The sequence below is a fragment of the Gigantopelta aegis genome, chromosome 2 (assembly GCF_016097555.1).
Source record: "Gigantopelta aegis isolate Gae_Host chromosome 2, Gae_host_genome, whole genome shotgun sequence".
NCBI classification, from domain to species: domain Eukaryota; kingdom Metazoa; phylum Mollusca; class Gastropoda; order Neomphalida; family Peltospiridae; genus Gigantopelta; species Gigantopelta aegis.
Genome location: NC_054700.1, coordinates 36,917,492 through 36,942,970, shown reverse-complemented (window position 1 = coordinate 36,942,970; position 25,479 = coordinate 36,917,492). Strand labels below are relative to the sequence as shown.

The window sequence follows — 25,479 nt, the reverse complement described above, 5'->3', positions numbered from 1 at the left end:
TTCTATTGTTGGTTTTGTACCACACGCCTTCTCCTTCTGGTTGAAGACTTACTTTATTGTCTATCTCCTACTGTTGGTTTTGTACCCCACCCCTTCTCCTTCTGGTTGAAGACTTACTTTATTGTCTATCTCCTACTGTTGGTTTTATACCCCACCCCTTCTCCTTCTGGTTGAAGACTTACTTTATTGTCTATCTCCTACTGTTGGTTTTATACCCTACCCCTTCTCCTTCTGGTTGAAGACTTACTTTATTGTCTATCTCCTACTGTTGGTTTTGTACCCCACCCCTTCTCCTTCTGGTTGAAGACTTACTTTATTGTCTATCTCCTACTGTTGGTTTTGTACCCCACCCCTTCTCCTTCTGGTTGAAGACTTACTTTATTGTCTATCTCCATCTGTTGGTTTTGTACCCTATCCCTCCGTTTCTGGTTGAAGACTCACCTTACTATCTATCTCCTCCACCTTGACAACTGTCTCCGCCACTGTCTCCTGGAGGTCTTCCAGCTTCTCCCCTTGTTCTTTGACATCTTCCTTGAAAAGTACCAGTTTCTCTTTCTGTTTATTCACCTCCCCAGACACCTCCCTGATGGAATCTTCGTTCTGCGCCACTCTCTCATCCAGTTCCTCCACGTCGTCCTTTACATCTCGGATGTCCTCAGACAGTGCCGCTAAGCTAAACGACGAATCATGAGGTGTTACAACTATAGCTGGATTAGTTTTACTTCATAATATAAAACATTCAGAAAAATTTCAAGGAGACTACAAAGAAAAATTAGTTTGTTATAACTCATGCATGTTGTACCCACATTACTAGTTATAATTACAGTGAACAGCAACTCAAGAAGATCTACAAACTGAACTTATCAAATATGAATGACAAAACCGCAATTCGTGACCAGGGCCGTACCTCTGAATCTTTGAACAATACAGAGTCGAATGGGCATGTGACAAAATACTTAATAGTGGTTGTTTCCACGAATTTCTATCTAGTGTCTCATCTGTAGGACAGCCATTAATGAGGAGCTTCTTTATTGGGTATTTTACTCCTTTTACACTGCCACAAAGAGGACTGCCACAAACAGACGAGTTTACTAAATTAAAACTAGCACCGGGCAGAGCTCATTAGAATAAGTACAGCCATGATGACATGCACTCACGAATCATTGTCACAACAGTGATGATATTAGGCGTTCGCGAAAGGTGAGCATATCCTGCACCACCGGTTTTGTTGCCTTGTGTATAGTGATGTGATCATGTCATGACGTGATATAAGCCTAATTATCATTTTGACTTTGTCCTTAGGCATATAATTTAAAAAAAAAAAAAAAAAAAAAGAAAAAAAAAAAAAATGTTTATTGCCCCAGAAATATGTTATGATAGTGTCAGGGTTGGGGCCCTGATTTCACTACCTTACAAAGTACATAGCAAACAATATACTAATATATAAGAAAGGAGCAGTAACAAAAGTGGAAATAAAAAGAAGACTGAAAAGAGAAAACTTAAAATGAACTTATTGATATACTTCCAAACTGGCGTCATACTTAAAATTATACAAATAACAAAAGTATTAAGTTAGACATATAATTTTTTGTTAAACTAATGGTTTTATCAATTTCACTTCAAAAGGAGGTCTTTACATGTACAAAGATGCCTCGTCAGTGGGCCCATTGGGCTAAATTTTCGCTCCAGCCAGTGCACCACGACTGGTACATCAAAGGCCGTGGTATGTGCTACACTGTTTATGGGATGGTGCATATAAAAGATCCCTTGCTGCTAATCTAAAAGAGTGGCGACAGCGGGTTTCCTTTCTCAATATCTGTAGTCCTTAACCATATATCTGACGCCATATAACCGTCAATAAAATATGTTGAGTGCGTCGTTAAATAAAAACATTTCCTCTGTACAAAGATGTAGTACATTTAATTACTTTATATTTGAATATAAAACAATAAAATGTAATCTTTGAATTCATTCTTATTTTTTCTTTCTTTTTAACTTTACTTCCCTCATTTCCTTTAAAGGGACATTCCTGAGTTTGCTGCATTGTAAGATGTTTCAGACTAATGAAATATTTCTACGATTAAACTTACATATTAAATATATTTTCTTGTTTAGAATATCAGTGTTTGTATATTCAATGTGTTTCTGGTCGTCTTAAAATTTGTAAGAAGCCCAAACTGGATTTTGTCTCCAAATAATTTCGTACGTATTAAAAATGTATATATATTTTAGGAAATAAAATTAAATTTAACCTAGTACAGATATTAGAACGACCAGAAACACGTTTAATATGCAGCCACTAATATTGTATGCAGAAAAATATATTTGATATGTAATTACAATCGTTAAAAAGTCTCTGTTAATCGATAACATCTTAAAAAATTGTAGCAAACTCGGGAATGTTCCTTTAAAGGGAATATTAGTGGCTGTATATTAAAAGTGTTTCTGATCGTTCTAATATTTGTACTAGGTTAATTTTCATTTTATTTCCTAAAACATATTTTTTAGTACGTACGAAATTATTTGAAGTTAAAATCCAGTTTGGGCTTCTTACAAATATTAAAACGATCAGAAACGCATTGAATATACAGACACTGATATTCTGAACAAGAAAATATATTTAATATGTAAGTTTAATCGTAGAAATATTTTATTTGTCGGAAACATTTTACAATGCAGCAAACTCGGGAAGGTCCCTTTAAGTATTTGTCTTTTTATTTCCAGCTTCACTCTTAACCCGATATATCATAAAACTCTATATTCATTATTACTGTAATATACATGTACCATATATATCCATATTATTTATGTACAACGTTTAACCTATAACATAAATGTAAGGTAGTGATACCAGAGCCCCAACCTTGGTACTACTATATTTGTTTCTGGAGTTAAAAATCGTTTCGATATCTGAACGACAAAATAGTAACACATGATCAGGGTCGTATCTCCGCACAATGCAAAGTCTAATGTGCATTTCACAAAATGGTGGATGATTCCATGAATCTCTATAGGATTTACTGGAGATTTAATCCCTCTTGCATCGCCATAAAGAGGACTGCCATTCCCAGACCAGTTTACTAAATCAAAACAAGCACCGGACAAAGCTCATTAGAATAAGAATATACGAGTATAAGTAAAATAATAATTAAAAATAAAACAAGAACGTGCTGGTGTGCATCCATGCATGCTCTGTTAATTGTTCTCTACTTACCTTCGCCCCTCCAGTATATCTAGGATGTGGGTGCATGAATCCTTGACTGTCTGGATATGAGTTGTCGCCTTCAGGTTTTTGATGAACTCCTTCCGCTTGTCCAACAGAGGGCGGTGTGTGGCACCAACCACTCTGAGCTCGTTGAGGACAGTTCCAGTAATCATCTGATCGTCATAGGATTTCAGCTTGTCCTCATAATACTCCATCACACGCTCGGCATCCGACTGGAACATAAACATGCTTGGTCAGTATCACATTTCCACTGGATTCGATGGTAGTAGTTTAAATCATCGGACTCAAGGCTGGAAGGGTTTGGGTTCAAACTCCGGTACCGGCTTCCACCCAGATCAAGTTTTAAAGTTAAAAGTTTGATTTCTTTAACGACACCACCAGGGCACATTGACTTATCAATCGGCTGTTGGATGTCAAACATATGGTAATTTTGACTTTGTCTTAACGAGGAAACCTGCTACATGTTTCCATTAGTAGCAAGGGATCATTTATATGCACCACCCATAGCGCATATCACGGGCTTTGATATACCAGTCTTGGTGCACTGGCTGGATTGAGAATTAGCCAAGTAGATCCACCGTCGGGGATCGATCTCACATCGACCGCACATCAGGCGAGCGCTTTACTATTGGGCTACGTGGTGGGTAGGTGTAAGGTCACCACATGATTTCTCTATCTATTCACTAACCCACCGTCATGTTTGGCTTTATATAATGAATATGTATTTGTTTACACATCTGTATATGACATTGTGTATCAATAATTTTTGACTATGTTTGGGTTTGTGTAAAAAAAAAATATCTATTTGTTTAGACATGGGTATACAACATTGTGTATCAACAATTTTTAACAATGTCTGGGTTTATGTGACGAATATATATTATTGACATTGTTTTAAATGTGACAATTCATAGTCTAAGAATAATAAAATGTATTTTTTAAAAAGAAGGAAAAAATATTTTATGAGCATTGTCAAATGCCAACCAGAGTATAGGGTTAACGCACACTACAAATTACCTGATCCAAGTTGATTGCAATATGCTTGAGAATGATTGCCATCTGGAAAATCCCATACTGTGGATGTATATTGCCCTTCAGGAGACTGTTGAGGTGTTTCGCCACTCTGTTGGGTCGCTTCCTCGCCAGGACGTCCAGAACTGAGAGATACATAGGCTGGTGCATGTCACTGCCAGAAAACATCTCGTCTATCAGTTGTCCGATGTTCTCATCTGTGAAAAGCTGTTAAAATAGATGAAGACCTTTCACTGCTGGAATGAATGTTATTCTAGTTGTTTAAACGGGAACACTGAAGACATTTACCTATCGGAATTGGTATCAGAAGATGCCGGTGGTGTGGGATATGCAGTTATAGTAATTTGTTTGTCACCTGCTGAGGCGAGGCGTGGAATAGATAATCTTCTGAATTTGAGTATAGGTGCTGCCTAGCCCACTATTTCTGATGCCTATGAATAATATGTCTTCAAGGTTCCAAACTGTAAAGGTTTTAAATATGTTAAAACATTCTACTACTCTAATAATATTATGTATTTTTGTAGTCCAAACTGGGGAACGGTTTTCTAAAATACATATTTCACAACTGGAATAGTAATGGAAAGGCTGTTTAGAAATATGGAAATAAAAAAAATTCATTGTTGAGTAATATATATTTAAGCAGCCCAAACTGGATTTAATATATATATATATATATATATATATATATATATATATATATATATATATATATATATATATATATATATATATATATGTCAAAACATTTCACTGATAGAAAAATAATAATAATTTAAGTACAACAATATTGTAAATGCTGTTTAAAAATACACGAAAACACTTTACTGCTGGAATAATAATACATTGTATGTATTAAAGTAATCCAGAACGTCAAAAGTTGTGTGAAAACATTTATAAAGATTAAAATGATTTATAGCATAAGCGTACAAGACAGGGTGCTGGGGCAAATCCTTAAATTTGAGCAAAAACGATAGAGATACTCGGGCAAAATCACCTTGTAGTTCAATCATTCTACCCACAATATTAGATGTAATCCATGTAAAAATTAGTGGTGATTCATTTGCAACCCTATAATATGTGTTTGGCAATATTGCTAATATGAATAAATAATGTTATCCAGATTCGGGCATTTTCGTTTAATTCGGGCAAAAATCAGCCTGCCCCCCTCCCTACCCCCCCCAAAAAAACCCCCACCCCAAAAACCCCCACGAAAAAACAGAAGAAAAAAAGTGGGAGCCTGTTCGCCTATGATTTATAGAGAATGCTTTCTGAAGTCAATACAAGGTGTAGCCATTACTATGTCAACTGACAGAAGATGTAGCATCTTACATCTGGCTGGCGTTTGGCTATTCCAGGAAGCCACATCAGAATGGTGACACTGATACCCTGCTCTCTGCTGTCAATCAACTCGAAGAAGGTTTGGAAGTGAGGTTCTATGGACCGAGGACTGAACGGGTACACTTCAATTATTGGAGCTGTAAGAATAAAATATAACTAACGTGTAGCTTCATTACGTGCGTGAATTAATTACAATTAAATATGGATTTTATTGTCCACTCTGTCTTCGATGTCTTTGGATATAAATACTAAATCGTTACATTAGTTTCGAAACGAGTGTTTGACAGTACGTAGGCTTAACTACCAGTTAAGGTGCTTCTGTTTTGTAAAAACCACTTTGGCTCAGTGTATAAGATGTTTGGACTGTCAAATGTATTCGAATCGGCGCAGTAGGTTCAAAACCGCCTAATTAACATTTGGTGTTTTTGAACATTAATAAATCTTACCTCAGCCAATGTCCGTTCGTGTTGTTATAAAGTGTTTAAAGTGTGACATTATAACATTAACAAAGACACTCTGTATAAAGTATGTGTTTGGCGTGTTACATGTATGGTCGTGAAATCTTATGTTTGATGATGTCAGAAGTAGGATGAACCCACACCCACAATCGTGGATCAAACTGGGCAAACACCATGAGTATCATATTACAATGTCTAGGGCAGACAAATCATGTTTATATACAAGACTAAAATATAAATTTTGTGAAGTAGGAACAATATTTGTTTGAAATTTTTTAAGTAGAAGCAAAAGTTAGAAAGTGAGAAGCATTTCTAGAAATTGGTCTGAAATTAGACTTGCAGTGTAACTTTTAACAGCAGTACAGAAGACACGATGCAAACATGGATATCGTTCTTGAAAATGAGAAATACTTGATATATCCCAAATATTGTCAAAAATAAGGTGGAAAATAAACGTTGTTAGTGAAACTGATTATCAGACAGCATATTGTGTAGTTGCTGCCTCCAGTGCACCACGACTGGTACATCAAAGGCCGTGGTATGTGCTATCCTGCTTATGGGATGGTGCATATAAAAGATCCCTTGCTGCTAATCGAAAAGAGTAGCCCATGAAGTGGAGACAGCGGGTTTCCTCCTTCAATATCTGTGTGGTCCTTAACCATATGTCCGACGCCATATAACCGTAAATAAAATGTGTTGCGTGTGTCTTAAATAAAACATTTCCTTCCTTCTCAGAGGTGTTTGTTTCCTGCTCCCTGTGAGTTTCAAGCCTCCATATATATGTACTTGAAATGCCTAATGTACTAGACCACTTGGTATCTGTACGAGTGTGAAATCTGGATACGTCTGCCTAAGCAGTCAAACAATTGAAATAATATTGACTGAGGGTAAGGATCACCTGGATGTCCGCATCTAAATCAGCAACAGAGACCCAGTATCCTCCGATAGTCTATTACTGAATGTGTGAATCGAGTCCCAGTTCCCTCCAATAGTCTATTATTGAATGTGTGAATCGAGTCCCAGTTCCCTCCGATAGTCTATTATTGAATGTGTGAATCGAGTCCCAGTATCCACCGATAGTCTATTATTGAATGTGTGAATCGAGTCCCAGTTCCCTCCGATAGTCTATTATTGAATGTGTGAATCGAGTCCCAGTTCCCTCCGATAGTCTATTATTGAATGTGTGAATCGAGTCCCAGTTCCCTCCGATAGTCTAGTATTGAATGTGTGAATCGAGTCCCAGTATCCTCCGATAGTCTATTATTGAATGTGTGAATCGAGTCCCAGTTCCCTCCGATAGTCTATTATTGAATGTGTGAATCGAGTCCCAGTATCCACCGATAGTCTATTATTGAATGTGTGAATCGAGTCCCAGTATCCTCCGATAGTCTATTATTGAATGTGTGAATCGAGTCCCAGTTCCCTCCGATAGTCTATTATTGAATGTGTGAATCGAGTCCCAGTTCCCTCCGATAGTCTATTATTGAATGTGTGAATCGAGTCCCAGTATCCTCCGATAGTCTATTATTGAATGTGTGAATCGAGTCCCAGTTCCCTCCGATAGTCTATTATTGAATGTGTGAATCGAGTCCCAGTATCCTCCGATAGTCTATTACTGAATGTGTGAATCGAGTCCCAGTTCCCTCCGATAGTCTATTATTGAATGTGTGAATCGAGTCCCAGTTCCCTCCGATAGTCTATTATTGAATGTGTGAATCGAGTCCCAGTTCCCTCCGATAGTCTATTATTGAATGTGTGAATCGAGTCCCAGTATCCTCCGATAGTCTATTACTGAATGTGTGAATCGAGTCCCAGTTCCCTCCGATAGTCTATTATTGAATGTGTGAATCGAGTCCCAGTTCCCTCCGATAGTCTATTATTGAATGTGTGAATCGAGTTCCAATATCCTGCGATAGTCTATTATTGAATGTGTGAATCTCACATTAAATGCATGAGAGTTGAGTAGTTTGCATTGCGAGTAACAAGTTTAAGTATGATAAACCGATACTGAAACTCACATCTAATAACATCATCACCACTGCTGCCATTTCTACAAGCACTACTACTATCACCACCTTCAACACTACCACTACTATAATTCCTTTCTATTTACTTAAGAACTGAACATGCTAATTTGTTTTAATTCATGGGAGGATGAACCGCGAAGACGTTCATAATTAAGTAATGCGGATGAACCTCGGTTCTGTGGCTCTTGCTTTATTGGAAGTCAAACATTATTATGTCCAGTTTTTATTTCAAGTGCATAACTATTTCATTAATATAAAATACTGCCAAACAGCAATCGAAGTATTCAGGAAATTAATACACGTCACAATGGAAATATCGATTTATTCTACAGTTCAGCTTTGGGTTTTTTATCAGTAGCGAAATAAGAGAATGCTCACATTCTTCCAACAAACAATTTAACAATGTATGCATGTTGTTTCAATAAACAGTCAATATTATTAAGAAATAACGTGAGGATATATTTGTTTTTGAGCATTGTGGGAAGTAGCACAAAACGTAACTTCGTGGATGTATGAACTTCGGATGTTTAACTGAGATGATATCATTTGGACGAGTCCATGCACTAATTGCATGTATAACAAAATAATATTTACAGATCGAAATTATAATGAATTTTTATTTTGTGAAGATATGTAGATATTTGTGATCTTGTGTTTTGCTACCTTGAAAAAAATATTGTCATGCACTAGTTTACAAGTTCGTATTAATTTTACAATCACATCCTTGCAAATATCCTCTGGATTATTTTATTTTCTCATTTTGTTGTATTGTGAAACCTTACACAGAAGACTGGTGAGCTCCTGGTCGAGATAGATCTCAACAAGCTTGTCCAGATACGGAGCGAGATGTTTCGGTCCTTGGTTCGCCAGCATGCCCACCATGGCGGAGACGATGTCCACGATTTCGTTATACTCGTCCGTCAGAAGATCTACGAGGTCTTTTATCAAACCCTCAGCTCTGTTTAGTTTCTCATCCTCGTCAAGCTGAAACAACAACAGCAATAAGGAAATTAATACACGTCACAAGGGAAATCTCAATCCATTCTGAAGTTCAGTTTTTTTTCACCGGTAGCCAAAATAAGGGAATTGTTACAACCACGAATATTTATTACTTTGTGACCCGAATCTTAATAAGTATGAAAATACCTACATAATATCTCTCTCTCTCTCTCTCTCTCCCCTCCTCTCTCTCTCCTCTCTTCTCCTCCTCCTCTCTCTCTCTCCTTCTCTCTCTCTCCTCTCTCTCCTCTCGTCGTTCCTCCTCCTCCCTCCTCTCCCTCCCTCCTCCCTCTCTCTCCTCTCCTCTCTCTCAAGAAGGATAACCAGAATTGCGGTATATTCACTATTTGCTCGAATGAGGCACTTTTTATTGTCTTTTCTTTTACTCTCTCTCTCTCTCTCTCTCTCTCTCTCTCTCTCTCTCTCTCTCTCTCTCTCTCTCTCTCTCCTCCCCCTCTCTCCCCCCCTCTCTCTCTCTCTCTCTCTCTCTCTCTCTCTCTCTCTCTCTCTCTCTCTCTCTCTCTCTCTCTCTCTCTCTCTCTTTTGGGGGTAGGGTGGGGTTGAGGTGGGGGTATGGTGTGAATCGATTTGTATTTGTAAATTATAGATTATTGGCCAATAACAATATCGCATATATGACGGTTAGTTAATATTGTCAATATTTAACGCGAAAATTCAATTAGTTTTCTCTTATTTATTTAAAATTATTCAATTTGAATTCCATTAGTTTTTGTTTTGTGTCTATTTAATAATTTCCTCAGAAATTACCCCCAAAGCAAAATACTTCATCAGTGATGTGAGTTTATCAGTTTATGAGTCATATAAAGACAAGAATGCATCTGAATGACAAAACCGTATTCCTTGATCAAAATCATATCTCAGGCCAAGACAGAGTCGAAAGTATGTTTTAGGCAAATTTGTGATTACTTTCATGATCTTCAATTAGGCGCTCGTCCTTAGGATGACTGTCACTCCCAAGTCTAGCTTAGAAATCCCAAATGTCCATAGGATAGAGCTCAGTGAAATACATGTATATATATATATCATCATAGACCACCTTGAGACAAGTGTTCTTACCAGACTTAGAATGTTAGTCCCAGCGCCAGCGAATATAACATAGAAGACTGTATCTGTTGGGTTACCGTCTGGTGATGCGAAACCTTTTTGAACGGTGATGTGTAACACCTCCACCAAACTGTCCAGGTCGGCTTGTTCCAGGATTTTACTGTCACTGAAATCAAGAGATCTTTCTAGTCTATGCTTGAAGTCGTAGAACCTAGGCTATAACAAAACTTCGTTCCAGTCTAGCTGAGCCCTGCTGTAGGTATATATTTTATAACAGCTTGATGCATTCGAAACGATATCTTCAAGGTAAAATTCCGTATAGCATACTGCATTTCGTCGAAATAGTACCCTAGCTTGCAACGATGTCAAAACGACTGATCTAGCAGCAAAACAGGCCTGGTGGTAAAATTACATTTCATCCTTCCGTCTTTGTTTAAAAAAACCACCCAAACAATTTATAAGCTGGACCCCACTTATTCACAACTGAAACTAAGAAAATGCATGATACACCTGGACATTATTAAAGCACCATCTGAATTATTGTACTGTAGTCTTTTTAGGCACCTAGAAGTAGTTGTCCGGATTCTGTGGCGCCGTGGGTAAGCCATCAGACTACAGGCTGGTAGGTACAGGGTTCGCAGCTCTGTACCGGCTCCAACCCAGAGCGAGTTCTTAAGTGCTCAATGGGTAGGTGTAAAGGCCACTACACCCTCTTCTCTTTCAATAACCACTAACCAACTAATAATTAACCCACTGTCCTGGACAGACAGCCCATATAAATGAGGTGTGTGCAAAGGACAGCGTGCTTGAACCTTAATTGGATATAAGCACGAAAAAGAAGTTGAAATGAAAAATGTCCGTTTCGACGTGGTTTAAACTAGATATATAGAATGTTTACATTTTCGCAATTTACTGGATATTTACCGAGATGGCATGAATAAATTACTTAGGAGAAACACGTCAGTGTGATTTCAGCTACACAGTTAATTACCACCTGTTTTCATTTACAGTTTCTGTCTTGTTTTTTCTCTAGAATACATTTGATGGAATGATAGTCTTACTTGCTATCGATCTTTTTCAATATCCTCTGTATACAGAAAACATTAGTTTTATTTCACAAGTACTGGGTGATGTTTAATTAATTTCCAGGTATACGTTAATACCCTACCATATCAAGCCTTGAAATTGACAGGAACCAGGAAGCAAATGCTGTATGCAAAATAAGCTTGCTGATAATCATCTTCACAAACAGCTTTTGCTTTCCACATTATTTTTGTCAGTATTTCAGATATATCCAGTGATCCTAATTTTCAGGACTGATAATATAAAACATAAGCTTTTATTCACGTTTGTCTCAATTTTTACAATTACAATAAATTGTCTAATTTCCAGACTACTTTCTAAACTGCTTTTCAGTTTGCAACATTTGCTTCAAAATTAAAACAGTTAAATACAATGAAAGGAATGAGTGCGTGTGTGTATGCGTGTGCGTGTGTGCGTGTGCGTGTGTGTGTGTGTGTGTGTGTGTGACAAACAACGTCTTTACTAGAATGCTATATGGGTCTTTAAAATCGGCATATGATGAGCATGCCCTAAATGTTGATTGACTATAATTTAAACCATGTAGATTTTTTAAAGTCACTTACCGGATGGAGCGAGACCCCTTGCTGGTTAGTGTGTTGACCATTCTTCGGACATCCAAGCTATTCCACGGGAAGTGGTCATCGACAAGTAGAGTGGCCAGATGTCGGAACAACCTTATCACAGACTCCTTGGTTTTCTATACCAGTAAAACCATTCACTATACATGTTAATAACTGATGACAAATGTTGTTAACTGACATTAAAAGAAGAATTTCTTTTCTCGCTCACTAACCTGGCAGCCTCTGCCTTACGAGGAGCTCAGAAAGCTGAATTTTAAATACAGGACAGCATGCTTGAACCGTAGTTGCATGTAAGCTAGAAGATTAATTATATTACTATCTTTTGTACGTATCTGCGAGATTTATCCGATACATGATTTTTCTAGTAAGAAAAACAATGTTTAAAAAGGGCACCTATAGTATTTAAAAGTAGACTAAAATGCAATCTATCTATCTATCTATCTATCTATCTATCTATATATATATATATATATATATTATTGTTATTATCGCAATTTCCCCCTGATCACAAAGCAACATATTGAGATACTTTGACATTCTGGGTGAAGGGGCTGGGCGCGCACACACCATTCCCCTGTTTGTTTATACATATGTTCGTGTTTATATCCAAGTAAGGTTCAAGCACGCTGTTCTGGGCACACACCTCAGCTATCTGGATTGTCTGTCCAGAACAGTGGGTTAGTGGTTACTTGTTAGTGGTCACTGACAGAGAAGTCAGGGTAGTTGCCTTACAGCTATACCCAGTGAGTGGTTAAACACGCTCTGGGTGTGAACATAGTACCTATCAGCTTTAAGTCTGGTGACTTAACCACTACACCACCAAGGCCGGTGCATTCCCCTGGTCAGGTCACGTCAGGTCATAGGTCTTAATGTGCACATTCAGAGCAAGCTGTTTTAGGGCACGCCTGTCATGGGCACAATAAGGAAATGTTTTATTTAACGATTATATGGCATCAGACATATGGTTAAGGACCACACAGATACTGAGAGAGGAAACCCGCTGTCGCCACTTCAAGGACTACTTTTTTTATTAGCAGCAAGGGATCTTTTATATGCACCATCCCACAGACGGGATAGTGCATACTACGACCTTTGTTACACGAGTTATGGAGCACTGGCTGGAACGGGAAATAGCCCAATGGGACCACAGACAGGAGTCCATCATAGACCGATCGCGCATCAAGCGAATGCTATGCCACTGGGCTACGTCCCGCCCCGTCATGGTCACAGATGGCCACAGATCGCAATTATCTTCCCATTTGGTTGTCCGAAAAGTTGTCTGCGCATGTAGTCTGCTATTTGACTGTGATTATTTCATGGCAGAAGTGGCAACTATTTAACTGAAGTTGACAGGGGAGAGCATGTAGTTTGTAAATATGTGTAATGTGTTGACATTGAAGACTTGTTTGTGGTAATTCCGGCCCATGCAAAAGTAGTGCGTTTTGTGTAAAATGGGTGTACTCCGGCCAGGTTTAGTGGGTGTGTTTGTTTAAACCAATATCCTGGGAGAAAGAGCTGGACAACAGGGGTTGTCCTTTTCAGGGTACGTTTCCCCCAGGCAGGCAAAGGTACATACAAACATCCATGGGCCTGCTGATATTAATAAAAAAATGTTATAGCCACTAAGGCTATATAGAAACATATAGCGTAATTAATTGTCGTCTGTGGCCAGCTCCTACGTCCAGGACTGGAAAGTACATTCCCCTGGTCAGGTCAGGCCAGGTCAGGTCAGAGAGTTTAACGTGCACAATCAGAGCAAGCTGTTGTAGCGCATGCCTGTCCTGGGCGCAGGTGTCGGCCTCAACTGGTTCCTCCGTCCAGAGCAGGAAAGGGGTGGGGAGAGTGAAGGGGGGGGGGGGGACCGCCTGTACTGTTAGGTGCAAGGGAGCACCTGCAGTTCGACCGTGCCCTTGGATCCGTGCCTGATTATATAACTGTATGTGACCTTCACCTTGGTATTAAACTCTAGGTAAGTGGAGACCTTCTCGCCCACTTCAAAGAAAAGTACATCTCTTTTATCTAAACAGCGCAGACAGAATTCCAGCAACTTCTCGTTCATGTCCTTGAGAATTCGATCACGGCTGTAACAAAAAACATTAAAACAGTTGAAAAACGGAACGTTTAATAAACTCTTCACAAATAATTCCCATTGATCACAAAAATTTTAGTCAGCTGTAATATACTAAATATACTAAATGAGAATGATGAATGGTTGTTGATAAAATCAACGGCCTCTCATTGCTGTGTGTGGGGGAGGGGGGGGTGGGAGGGAGGGCAGGCTGGTTTCTGCCCAAATTAAACAAAAATGCCTGAATCTGAATAACAACATTTATTCATATTAGCATTACGAAACAGCTATATAGGGTTGCAAACTGCATATTTTAATCTGAAGAACTAATACTGTGGGTAGAATGATGCAAATGCATGATGAAATGGTTTCAGGCCGAATATGTCTGTAATTTTTGCCAGAATATGAGGATTTGTTGCAGCGCTGGATGAAATTCCTGATCCCTACCCCCCCCCCCCCCCCCCCCTCCCCCCTCCTCGACTCCTATGTTTATGTCGCAGACTCTCGGCGCTTAGCACACTGCATATCACATGACACGTATTATACATCACATTACACAACGTATCGAATATCACATGTACCACACATCATATTACATATCATCATATTACATATAACATTATACGCCGTATTGCATATCACATCACGCATCGTATAACACATCACACATATTTATCATACTTATATCTTTATTCTTATTTGTTGAAAATTAGTAACATGACCCTTCGTAAATAGTGATATTGTCTTCAGTGAGTTCCTCTAGTCTGATCAAAAAGTGATATTTCTCTCGGAGATTTAACGAATGAAAACAAAGTAAGAATGAAATTTCATCCAGAGACAGTGAGTGAGAGAAAGAAACAGAGACAGCGAGAGCCAGAAACAGAGACAGCGAGAGCCAGAAACAGAGACGTCGAGAGCCAGAAACAGACAGTGAGAGTAAGAAACAGAGACAAAACGCATACAGTAAGAGCAAGAAACAGACACAGTGGTAGCCAGAAACAGAGACAATGAGAGCCAGAAAGAGAGACAATGAGAGCTAGACACAGAGACAGTGAGAGCCAGAAACAGAGAGCTAGAGGCAGAAACCGTCAGATAGCGATACAGACAAACAGACAGATGGATGGACAGAGATGAAGGATACTGACTTGCACTGATTTAGAAAATATTCTGCAAAGTTAACGTAGTGTTTGGACATGTTCATCTTCAACTTGTCGGTATCTGCACTGATGTTCACTTTGGATAAAATATCCACAATTTCTGTAGCTTCATCAACTCGCCCCTATAATAGATTAATCATACTGTTTGATAAAATATCCGCAATCTCTGTAGCTTCATCAACTCGACCCTATAATAGATTAATGTTACTGCTTGATAAAATATCCGCAATTTCTGTAGCTTCATCAACTCACTCCTGTATCAGATTAATCATACTGCTTGATAAAATATCCACAATATCTGTAGCTTCAACAACTCGCCCCTTTAATAGATTGATCTTAGTACTTGATAAAATATCCACCAATCTCTGTAACTTCATCAACTCACTCCTGTAATAGCTTAATGTTACTGCTTGATAAAATATCCGCAATATCTGTAACTTCATGAACTCGCCCCTGTAACAGATTAATCATACTGCTTGATAAAATATCCATAATATCTGTAGCTTCATCAACTCGCCCCTGTAATGGATTAATGTTACTGCTTGATAAAATATCCACAATCTCTAACTTCATCAACTTCCCCATGTAATAAATTAATCATACTGCCCCTGTAATATATTGATCTTAGTGCTTGATACAATATCCTCAATCTATGCAGCTTCGTCAACTCGCCCCTGTAATACATTAATCATACTGCCCCTGTAATAGAGTGATCACACTGTGAGATAAAATGTACACAATCCATGTAGATTCATCAACTCGTCCCTGTAATAGATTAACATACTATTTGATAAAACATCCGCAATCTCTGTAACTTCACCAATGATTATAGATCAATGTTTCTGCTTGACAAAATATGTTTGATATCCAATAGCTGATGATTAATAGATAAATGTGCTCTAGTGGTGGCGTTAAACAAAACAAACTTTAACTTTAATGTATTAGTCGTGAAACACTGGCTGGAGCAAGAAATAGCCCACTGGACCTACTAACAGTGAACAACCCTACTGAGCCCTGAGTGGAAGAGGTAGCTGCCACAATACACAACAAGCTTTCTCGTATTCAGTTACACATGCAGATTTGCTTAACATCTTCCAGAGAGATTCAAATGCCCGTGATATAGTCCTAGTATACCGAACACAGAGCTCGTACTTACAGAGTTTTAAACTCCAAACTCAAGACTAACAAATTCTCCGTTCTGTTATCATTTTACGCGATGCTGACACAATGCTGTGCCTTAACTACGCTGTGGTCTGTCTCTGGCATAAGACATCGCAAAGAAAAAGAACGGTTACTGTGGTTATATCGTGTCGGACATATGGTCAAGGACCATAGAGATAATTAGAGAGGAAACCCGCTGCCGCCACTCAATGGGCTATATGTGTGTGTATGTATTTATTTCTGTGTTTATGTGTATTAAATCTCTGTTGTTTACTGTTGTTATAATTATTTTATATGTTTGTTTTCTCTTTCTTTTATTAAATGGGAATCTGTCCCCTTAACCAGTGTACTCAGACAATGGTTGCAATAAAGATTGTATTGCATTGCATTGCACTGCACTGCACTGCACTGCACTGCACTGCACTGCACTGCACAGCACAGCACAGCACAGCACAGCACAGCATGGTATTGTATTGTATACTCTTTTCTCTTTCTTTTATTAAATGGGAATCTGTCCCCCTAACCAGTGTACTCATACAATGGTTGCAATAAAGATTGCATAGCACAGCATAGCATAGCATAGCATAGCATAACATAGCATAACATAGCATAGCATAGCATAGCATAGCATAGCATTGTATTGTATACTCTTTTCTCTTTCTTTTATTAAATGGGAATCTGTCCCCCTAACCAGTGTACTCATACAATGGTTGCAATAAAGATTGCATAGCACAGCATAGCACAGCATAGCATAGCATAGCATAGCATAGCATAGCATAGCATAACATAGCATATAGCATAGCATAGCATAGCATTAGTATTGTATACTCTTTTCTCTCTTTTATTAAATGGGAATCTGGACTCATACAATGGTTGCAATTTTATAGCATGATACCATAGCATAGCATAGCATAGCATAGCATAGCATAGCATAGCATTGTATTGTATACTCTTTTCTCTTTCTTTTATTAAATGGGAATCTGTCCCAATGGTTGCAGACAGAGCATAGCATAGTATAGTATTGTATTGTATACTCTTTTCGATTAGCACCAAAGGATATTTTATATGAACCATCCCACAGACAGAATTGTACATACCACGGCGTTTGTAACACCAGTTGTGGAGCACTGGCTAAAACGAGGAATTGCCCAGTGGGTGATACATCATGACAGTACGTACCTTCCACTTGAGCAACTGTTTCTGTTCTCGAACCCCCCAGTATGCAGCCTCGGCGCACCCAATCTCGCTGATCTTCAGACACGACTGTATGAACTGTATGAACAGCGACGTGTGATCTGCAGACCTGTGGATAGCAACACGCTTAAATATTAATGTCTATAATATACAAAATTAACCTCAAACCAATCTAAATAACAAATCCAATAACCACACTAAAATATTAACACGTCTAAAAATATACAAAATTAAACTCAAACCAATCTTAATGACAAATCCAATCACGCATTCAAAATCATATCTATCATAAGGCAGTGTCCAAAGGGGCAAAATAGTGGTTGATTCCATGAATCTCTATCTAGTGCCTGGTCTATAGGAGGACAGCCACTCCTGAGGAGACCATTTGCTGAGGTCAGGTCAGGTTTTAGGGCTTAACATGCACATTCATAGCAAGCTGTTGTAGCGCACGTCTGACATGGGCGCAGGTGCCGACTTACACCGGCTCGTTTGTCTAAGACAGAAAAATCATTTAGAAGAGATTCCATCCCTCTTGTACCGCTATAAAGAGGACTGCCACTATCAAACTAGTTTAGTAAATGAAAATTAGCACCCGACAGAGCTCATTGGAATAAATACAGTTGTGATGACATGCACTCATGAATAACTTTAATAACAATGATGATATCATGTGTTCGCTGGTGCTTTAACAATGCCCATGAACCTGATGATATGCCGTTCTATTTTCCAACAGCTAACTTTGTCTAACAATATATAAACAAGATGAAATATTGGTGACTTACTTGCCCATTGATTTGCAAATAACATTAGTCATGATCGGACTGACAAACTTCACTTGTACAAACGTTGTATCCTTGAGATTGTTGAGGAACGATATCATCCTTGTAGTAATCGTTTCAAACAGTTTCACGTTGTCCTGAAATCAGATTAATCAATCGTGATGATAGATTCATTGGTATTGTCACAGTTCTAAACTTCAACTTTATAACAATACGGATTATATTTTTATTTTTACAAGTGCATTACTTAGAATTAGTTAATTGATAATCTGACGTCTGCCATGGTATCCACTTGTGATATAAAATTATTAAACGGAATCGAGGGTAAATTGCTTGCTATTATCCGATCTTTATATGATAATGTTAAATGCTGTGTAAAATATACTAACGTATTTTCAGATTTCTTCATATGTAAGAACGGTTTATTTCAAGGAGAGGTTTTGTCTCCGATTCTATTTTCTATGTATGTTAACGATTGTGAAATGCATCTTTTAACTGATAATTGCCCTTATGTTGAGATTCAATGTTAAATATTTTCCTATTAATGTACGCTGATGACATGGTTCTTTTAGCCGAAACGCCAGAAGGACTTCAGAAACTAATTAATGCTATCTCAAATTATTCCAAAACATGGGATTTAACTGTAAACATTAATAAAACAAAGGTAGTTGTTTTTAGAAACGGAGGCAAAGTAAGGGAAAACTAAAAATGGTCTTATAACGGTACTTCTTTAGAAGTGGTTAATGAATTTATATATCTTGGCCTATTATTCTTTTATAACGGAAAATTCAGTCGCTGCCAAAAAAGACTCGCAGAACAAGGACGCAAAGCTCTATTTTCAATTCGCAATGTATGTAGTAAAAATTACATTAATATTGAAACCATGTTATCAGTGTTCGATACTTATGTGAATAGTATACTTAGTTATGGGTCTGAAGTATGGGGTTTCCATTCCGTACAGGACGTTGAAAAGATTCATATACAATTCTGTAAGAAGCTTCTGGGTGTACGGAATGGAACTTGTACTGAATTTGTTTACAGTGAATTAGGTCGATTTCCTTTACAAATAATAAGAAAACTGCGAATCTTCAAGTATTGGATAAAGCTACGTAATACTAGTAATTGTATTTTAAAAGCTGTATATGATGAAATGTATGAGAATGAAGATAATTGGTTAACGAATGTTAGAAGGGAACTTAATATGTTGGGTCTTAACTATATATTGAATCTAACCTATGTTGAGGACCATTATTTTAATGTAATTAAGGAAAGATTATGTGATAGTTTTAAGCAACATTGTTTTAGTAAATTAATTACCACGCCTAAGGGCATTCTGTATCGAAATTTGATAAACGAGTTTAAATTACAAATTTACCTTACTAAGCCATTAGAAGGAAAATATTTAAAAGAAATAGCAAAAATGAGATTATGTGCACATAAATTAAATATCGAATCAGGTAGATACAGGAACATTAATAGAGAGGAAAGAGTATGTGCACTTTGCAACAGTAATGAGATAGAAGATGAGTTTCATTTTATATTGCAATGTCCACAATATTACGACCTAAGAAAAAAGTATATAAAAAGTTATTACTATATGCGACCCAGTGTTTTTAAACTTTCACAACTTTTAACCACTGGAAATAATAAAGACCTTAACAATCTTGGGAAATACCTAATAACGGCAAATATAATAAGGAATTCTTTAATTAATTAATAGAATAAAAAAAATAGTGTAATTTTATAGTAATTTAATGAATAGTGAAACATAATTATTGTTATTTATAAGTATCTATTGATCATTTAAATATTTTAATTCGATGTTACTTAATTATCTTATTGATTAATTAAGTAATTGAATGATTAATTATATTATTATTATTATCCACCATTGTTTGTACATATTGTATATAGATGTATTTATATTTATGTTATTATTAATGCTGATAAGATGTAAATCTTAAGGCAATAAAGAACTTGAACTTGAACTTAGTGACTTGCCAATCAAACCAAGTAGTGTCAAGACCTAATTAAATATGTACCGAGCAATCTGATACAATACAATTTAATTGTTGCCACCAGCTTATCAGCTAAGGACTAAAACCCATGGCATTTACGAGTCAACAAACATATCTATCTTATAAATATTAGTTTTTTCATACATGAAAATATAGAGACCCAGAGATAGACCGGAAAGGTGGGACCCAAGGGGAGACACTTGCGGTCTCAGTCGCAATGTCAACTCTGTCGTTCACCTAAGAGCTTAGACATATATATTTTATCTGTATCACCGTTTCATGCTGGAAAGTAAAATACAAGAACTTACATCACCAACTTAAAGACTTCTGTTACTTCATTAACATTCATAAGAACAACTACGCTGTGTTAGTATTTTCATTTGGGAGATAAAGACAATACTACATCAGTGGCTGTTGTAATATAGATACCATTTCTCTTAAAATGAGTGCTTTCAATACAGATTCAACGAGTGGAAGATAGTTGGATAAAAACCCCTAACATTTCAACAAGTTTTGAAATAAATGGCATTGAAGGGACATTCCTGAGTTTGCTACAATTTTTAAGATGTTATCGGCTAACATAGACTTTTTAACAATTGTCTTTACATAACAAATATATTTTCCTGCATAAAATATTAGTGGCTGTATATTAAGCGTATTTCTGATTGTTCTAATACTTCATTTTATTTCCTAAAATATGTTTGTTTTTTCGTACGTACGAAATTATTTGAAGACAAAATCCAGTTTGGACTACTTACAAATATTAAGGCGACCAGAAACACATTGAATATTCAGACACTGTTATTCTAAACAAGAAAATGTATTTAATATGTAAGTTTAATCATAAAAATATTTTATTAGTCGGAAACATCTTACAACGCAGCAAAGTCAGGAATGTCCCTTCAATGGATACAAGACAGGTTTTAAACAATTAAATCGTCTGTCTCAACTTAGTTATTTAAACATTGCTGGCGTTTGTCCATCTTGTTCACATGCACCTCATTAATAGCAATTGGTCTCGTTTGTGTTAATTTCAGTGGACGTTTTGCATTTGACATCTAGGTCATCATTTTGAAGAAGTTAATCAGATGTGTTGGATATCGCCAAGTAATATCATAAATATCACTCGGTGTTCGCTCAAATGGGCGGGTGAATCTCCCGTATGTTCGCCTGACATCTTAATCAATGTTTATGAGAATTATAGGTGTCAAACCTAATGATTGTGACATATTATTTAATGCATGAGAGAAGAAGCCTGCTGTGACATATAGGCAATCGTTCTCATTGGAGTCTTGTTGAAAACATGCATAGGAGTACGGTCTCCCATATTTTTTATAGGAGTGCAGGCTGGTTTTTGCCCGAACTAGACATAAATGGTTAGAATGATGGAAATACATAGTGTAAACTTTTCACGCCATCTCCTTTTGCCGAATATCTCTATGGTTTTTGCCCGAATTTGAAGATTTTTCTTCAGCACCAGGGAACTACCCTTCCCCTGCCCACCTGTTCCGCACGCTTATGAACATATTTACTGCTTAAAGAACATGTTTGCCAACAATTGTATTACGCATAATCTCGTGGCTTTTAGTTGTTTTTTTTGTTGTTGTTTTTGGTTTTATTTTGTTTTGTGTGTTTTTTTGTGTGTTTTTTGTGTGTGTTTGTTTGTTGTTTGTTTTTTTTTGGGTGGGGGGGGGGGGGGGGAATGTTCAATTCAGAATACGTTCAAAATAGCCCACCCAATTAAGTTTTTATTCAGATTTTTATTCGCTGGACATGTTTCACCAATGAATATATTGTACAATTTCTCTTTGCGGACTCACTTTAATGACAGGTTTATCTTTGGGATCGATGAAGTGGTTGATGAAGTGCCCGATTCTGTCGACGATGTCGTGTACAGTTGGATATTCCGGCTCCGTCACAACCATGGGCTTCTTTTTCCTCTCGAACTTCTTTCTGCAACCCGCCTTCTTTTCGCACAGAGTCTCGACGAAATCCAGGATATCAAGATGTAACAGTGGAAACAGCTCTAACGAGTCGCTGAAACAACAACAATAAAATACACTCGTAAGCTGATATCAAGGGCTGATCCGAGGGAGGTGTGTGTGTGTGTGTGTGTGCGCGCGCGCGTGTGTGTATGTGTGTGTGTGTGTGTGTGTGTGTGTGTGTGTGTGTGTGTGTGTGTGTGTACAATACCATTTTTTAATGAAGTGTCTTTTGTTTTAGGGAGTTGGTCAACGTGTCCTTTTGCCCATGGCCCCTTCTGTAAATATTTTCTGGATCCGCTCTTTGTTTTATAAATCCCGTCATTAACTATAGATTCTAATGCCTGAATTGCCCAACTCATGAACTTGCCGATTCTCCTTACTCTAGATGGGTGTCCGCGCTTCGTCCACCTCGATTCAAGTTTGCACCAACTTCTACAACTCTCACGACTGATGTTGTAAGCCATGTTTTGAGATTATGGATAGTCTTGTCATCAACAGCAACTTAACAGTTTAGTTGTTCAATTCGTAAACTTGCCGATATATGCACTTTTGCCTACGATGAGCGCACTTAAACATAGTTTGATCGGATCAACATGTTACATTTTGGACTTAGGTCTTTAGATATCACATAATTTGTAGGCGGTCTAAAAAGTTATTAATATATTTAGCTACACATCTGACATATTTAACAGGTTGGGTTTCAGTACTATGCATAAGAATCTTACCTGATACCACCCATAAAATACGTCATCATATAAGACATTGTTTTGGCCTCGTGTTCGTCCCGAGGAAATTCTTCTTTAAAGATGACACTTTCGAATGCTTTTAACTCTTCTCGGTAAACGTCAGGATCCGTGATGCCCTGAGATATATATATATATATATATATATATATATATATATATATATATATATAGTAATACTAAAAGGAATACTCGTGCAAGGCTTTTGGACTGGTATGCATATTCAACTATATATAATGCACATTATTGCTTGATATCAACAAGTATATTGTTATATTTAATTAATAAAACGGTTAAATGTGGCGGCTATTATATATAACGGGCGCAGCCATTTTGTTCCATTCCAGTGAATACGCCCTCTGGTGAGCCGATGGTTACTTAATACTTAACGCATCACGTCAGGAATTAGCCCTAGAACTGAAGAAACAAACGTACCTGATGTTTGCAAGATGATGAAATAGGCATGCATCTCAATGTTCTTTAATAATATCCATCCCAGTAAGCCAACAATAAGTATATATTATTTTCCAATACAAAATAAACCACCAGTCGAAATAACTGTATTATGTTTTGTCCATGCATTAACCTATTTATTGAACTGATAAACGAAGTGCTTCCTGATTGGCAGGTGTATATTTGGCAGGTAAGCAGACACAAAATCTACATACCGGTATTATTAACATCACATGGTATTTTAAAATAATTTGCTACCCCTAAAATGGTAATAGATATTATCAGCCATCATGCTTTATTACTGTAAATAATTCTGTAAAACTCTTGATTAAGTAGACTTTTCCATCTAAAATCACAGATTTGGTCACTGCATTAAATCATTTGATAGAAGACTATATAGAACTTACAAAAGAAAGAAAGAAATGTTTTATTTAATGACGCACTCAACACATGTTATTTACGGTTATATGGCGTCATACATATGGTTAAGGACCACACAGATTTTGAGAGGAAACCCGCTGTCGCCACTACATGGGCTATTCTTTCCGATTAGCAGCAAGGGATCTTTTATTTGCGCTTCCTACAGGCAGGATAGCACAAACCATGACCTTTGTTGAACCAGTTATGGATCACTGGTCGGTGCAAGTGGTTTACACCTACCCACTGAGCCTTGCGGAGCACTCGCTCAGGGTTCGGAGTAGGTATCTGGATTAAAAATCCCGTGCCTCGACTGGGATCTGAATCCATTACTTACCAGCATGTAGGCCGATGGCCTAACCACAACGCCACCGAGGCCGGTACTTACAAAAGACAACAATAGGCTTCACATTTGGCAAAATTCAAAATTGCCGTCAAGGTCATTATACGTGACTTTCAAAATGGGTCCTGATCTTAAAACTATCGTTATGGCATACAGAATCATTTTGCCAAATTTCATGCTTGTATAATAAAATGTACAATTCATTCGCTACTCTGCTGCATTGTGGGGTCTGACATAGGAGGGGACTACATATCAGTTGTCGAGTGGTAAACGTCAACGCTCATGGATTGTTTCACGTCATGCGAACCAGTGCTGTGGGTTCGAATCCAGTTGTTTACTCTTTGTTGTTTTTGTTTTATTGTTAGAATACCCCTAACGCTATTTACCACAAATGGCTTTCTGTTGGATCTGTAGTAAAGTGCCGATGCTATATAATCCTGTCGTTTGATGACGTCACTGTCTCGTCCAAGAAAGGCCGTTTCGTGGTACACGAACAGACTAAGAAACGCAGAATTGGCATCCTTCATGGCCTCGTCGCTAACAATAAATAAAATAAAATAAATTTAAAAAATAGACAGACACACAGACAGACAGACAGACGGACAGAAAGTAAAGAAAGAAAGAAAGACAATATTTAAACCAGACAGTAATATAAAATCAACAAATAAAACCATTAAAAGGCTTAAAATCGTATATTTTCGCAAGACAGAATACAAAAGATATATTGACAAGATCGTGGCCGCTCGCATGGCTGTCAAATGTTTCGTATATAGGAGAACTCACTAGGCCGATATACATTCTTCATCCTTCATCTGTTAGCGGATAACCACTACCGACCTGCACGAGACAGAACTCTTTGGATGGCATGCACTCATGAATCACTGCAAACACAGTGATAATATCATGTGTTCGGGAAAGCTGAGTATATCCTGCTAGGTCAGTGGCAACTCTCAGTAGTTTTTGTTTTTTATTTTTGCTTTTGTTTTTGTTTCGTCTTACCTGGGCGTGTTCCTGTCCAACAAGTATCTAACACCGGTTGCCATGCTGTTGTTATAGGAACCGACTTCTAGGTCAGGTTCTGAAGAGGTCCACTCTTTCTTCATGGCGGAGATTACTCTGAGAAGCTTGTCTCTAGGCAGCGTCTGAAATTAGGAAAACATTCGTTGAGTATTATGTGTCAAGAATCTACTAGTATACATGCACCTAAAACACTGTTTTAACTTTAACATGGATTGTGTATGTTACATTTATAACACTGCTTGTAAATTGGACTGTGTATGTTACATTTGTAACACTGCTTGTAAATTGGACTGTGTATGTTACATTTATAATACTGTTTGTAAATTGGACTT

At 37.5% G+C, this 25,479-nt stretch overlaps 1 protein-coding gene across 1 annotated transcript in view; it reads right to left on the bottom strand.

The window, feature by feature from the left end:
* The window catches only part of LOC121388355, a 34,762-nt gene that overhangs the window by 6,656 nt on the left and 2,627 nt on the right, over positions 1-25,479 (bottom strand). The window contains exons 2-16 of the mRNA XM_041519656.1: positions 25,127-25,269; positions 24,514-24,664; positions 22,897-23,033; positions 22,007-22,223; positions 18,172-18,305; positions 17,375-17,498; positions 15,023-15,156; positions 13,761-13,890; positions 11,792-11,925; positions 10,158-10,311; positions 8,864-9,065; positions 5,588-5,733; positions 4,244-4,465; positions 3,215-3,438; positions 442-673 (exon numbers count right to left, since the gene is read on the bottom strand). Coding sequence (XP_041375590.1) covers positions 442-673; positions 3,215-3,438; positions 4,244-4,465; positions 5,588-5,733; positions 8,864-9,065; positions 10,158-10,311; positions 11,792-11,925; positions 13,761-13,890; positions 15,023-15,156; positions 17,375-17,498; positions 18,172-18,305; positions 22,007-22,223; positions 22,897-23,033; positions 24,514-24,664; positions 25,127-25,269 — 2,484 coding nt within the window. The remainder of the gene's footprint in view (positions 1-441; positions 674-3,214; positions 3,439-4,243; positions 4,466-5,587; positions 5,734-8,863; positions 9,066-10,157; positions 10,312-11,791; positions 11,926-13,760; positions 13,891-15,022; positions 15,157-17,374; positions 17,499-18,171; positions 18,306-22,006; positions 22,224-22,896; positions 23,034-24,513; positions 24,665-25,126; positions 25,270-25,479) is intronic.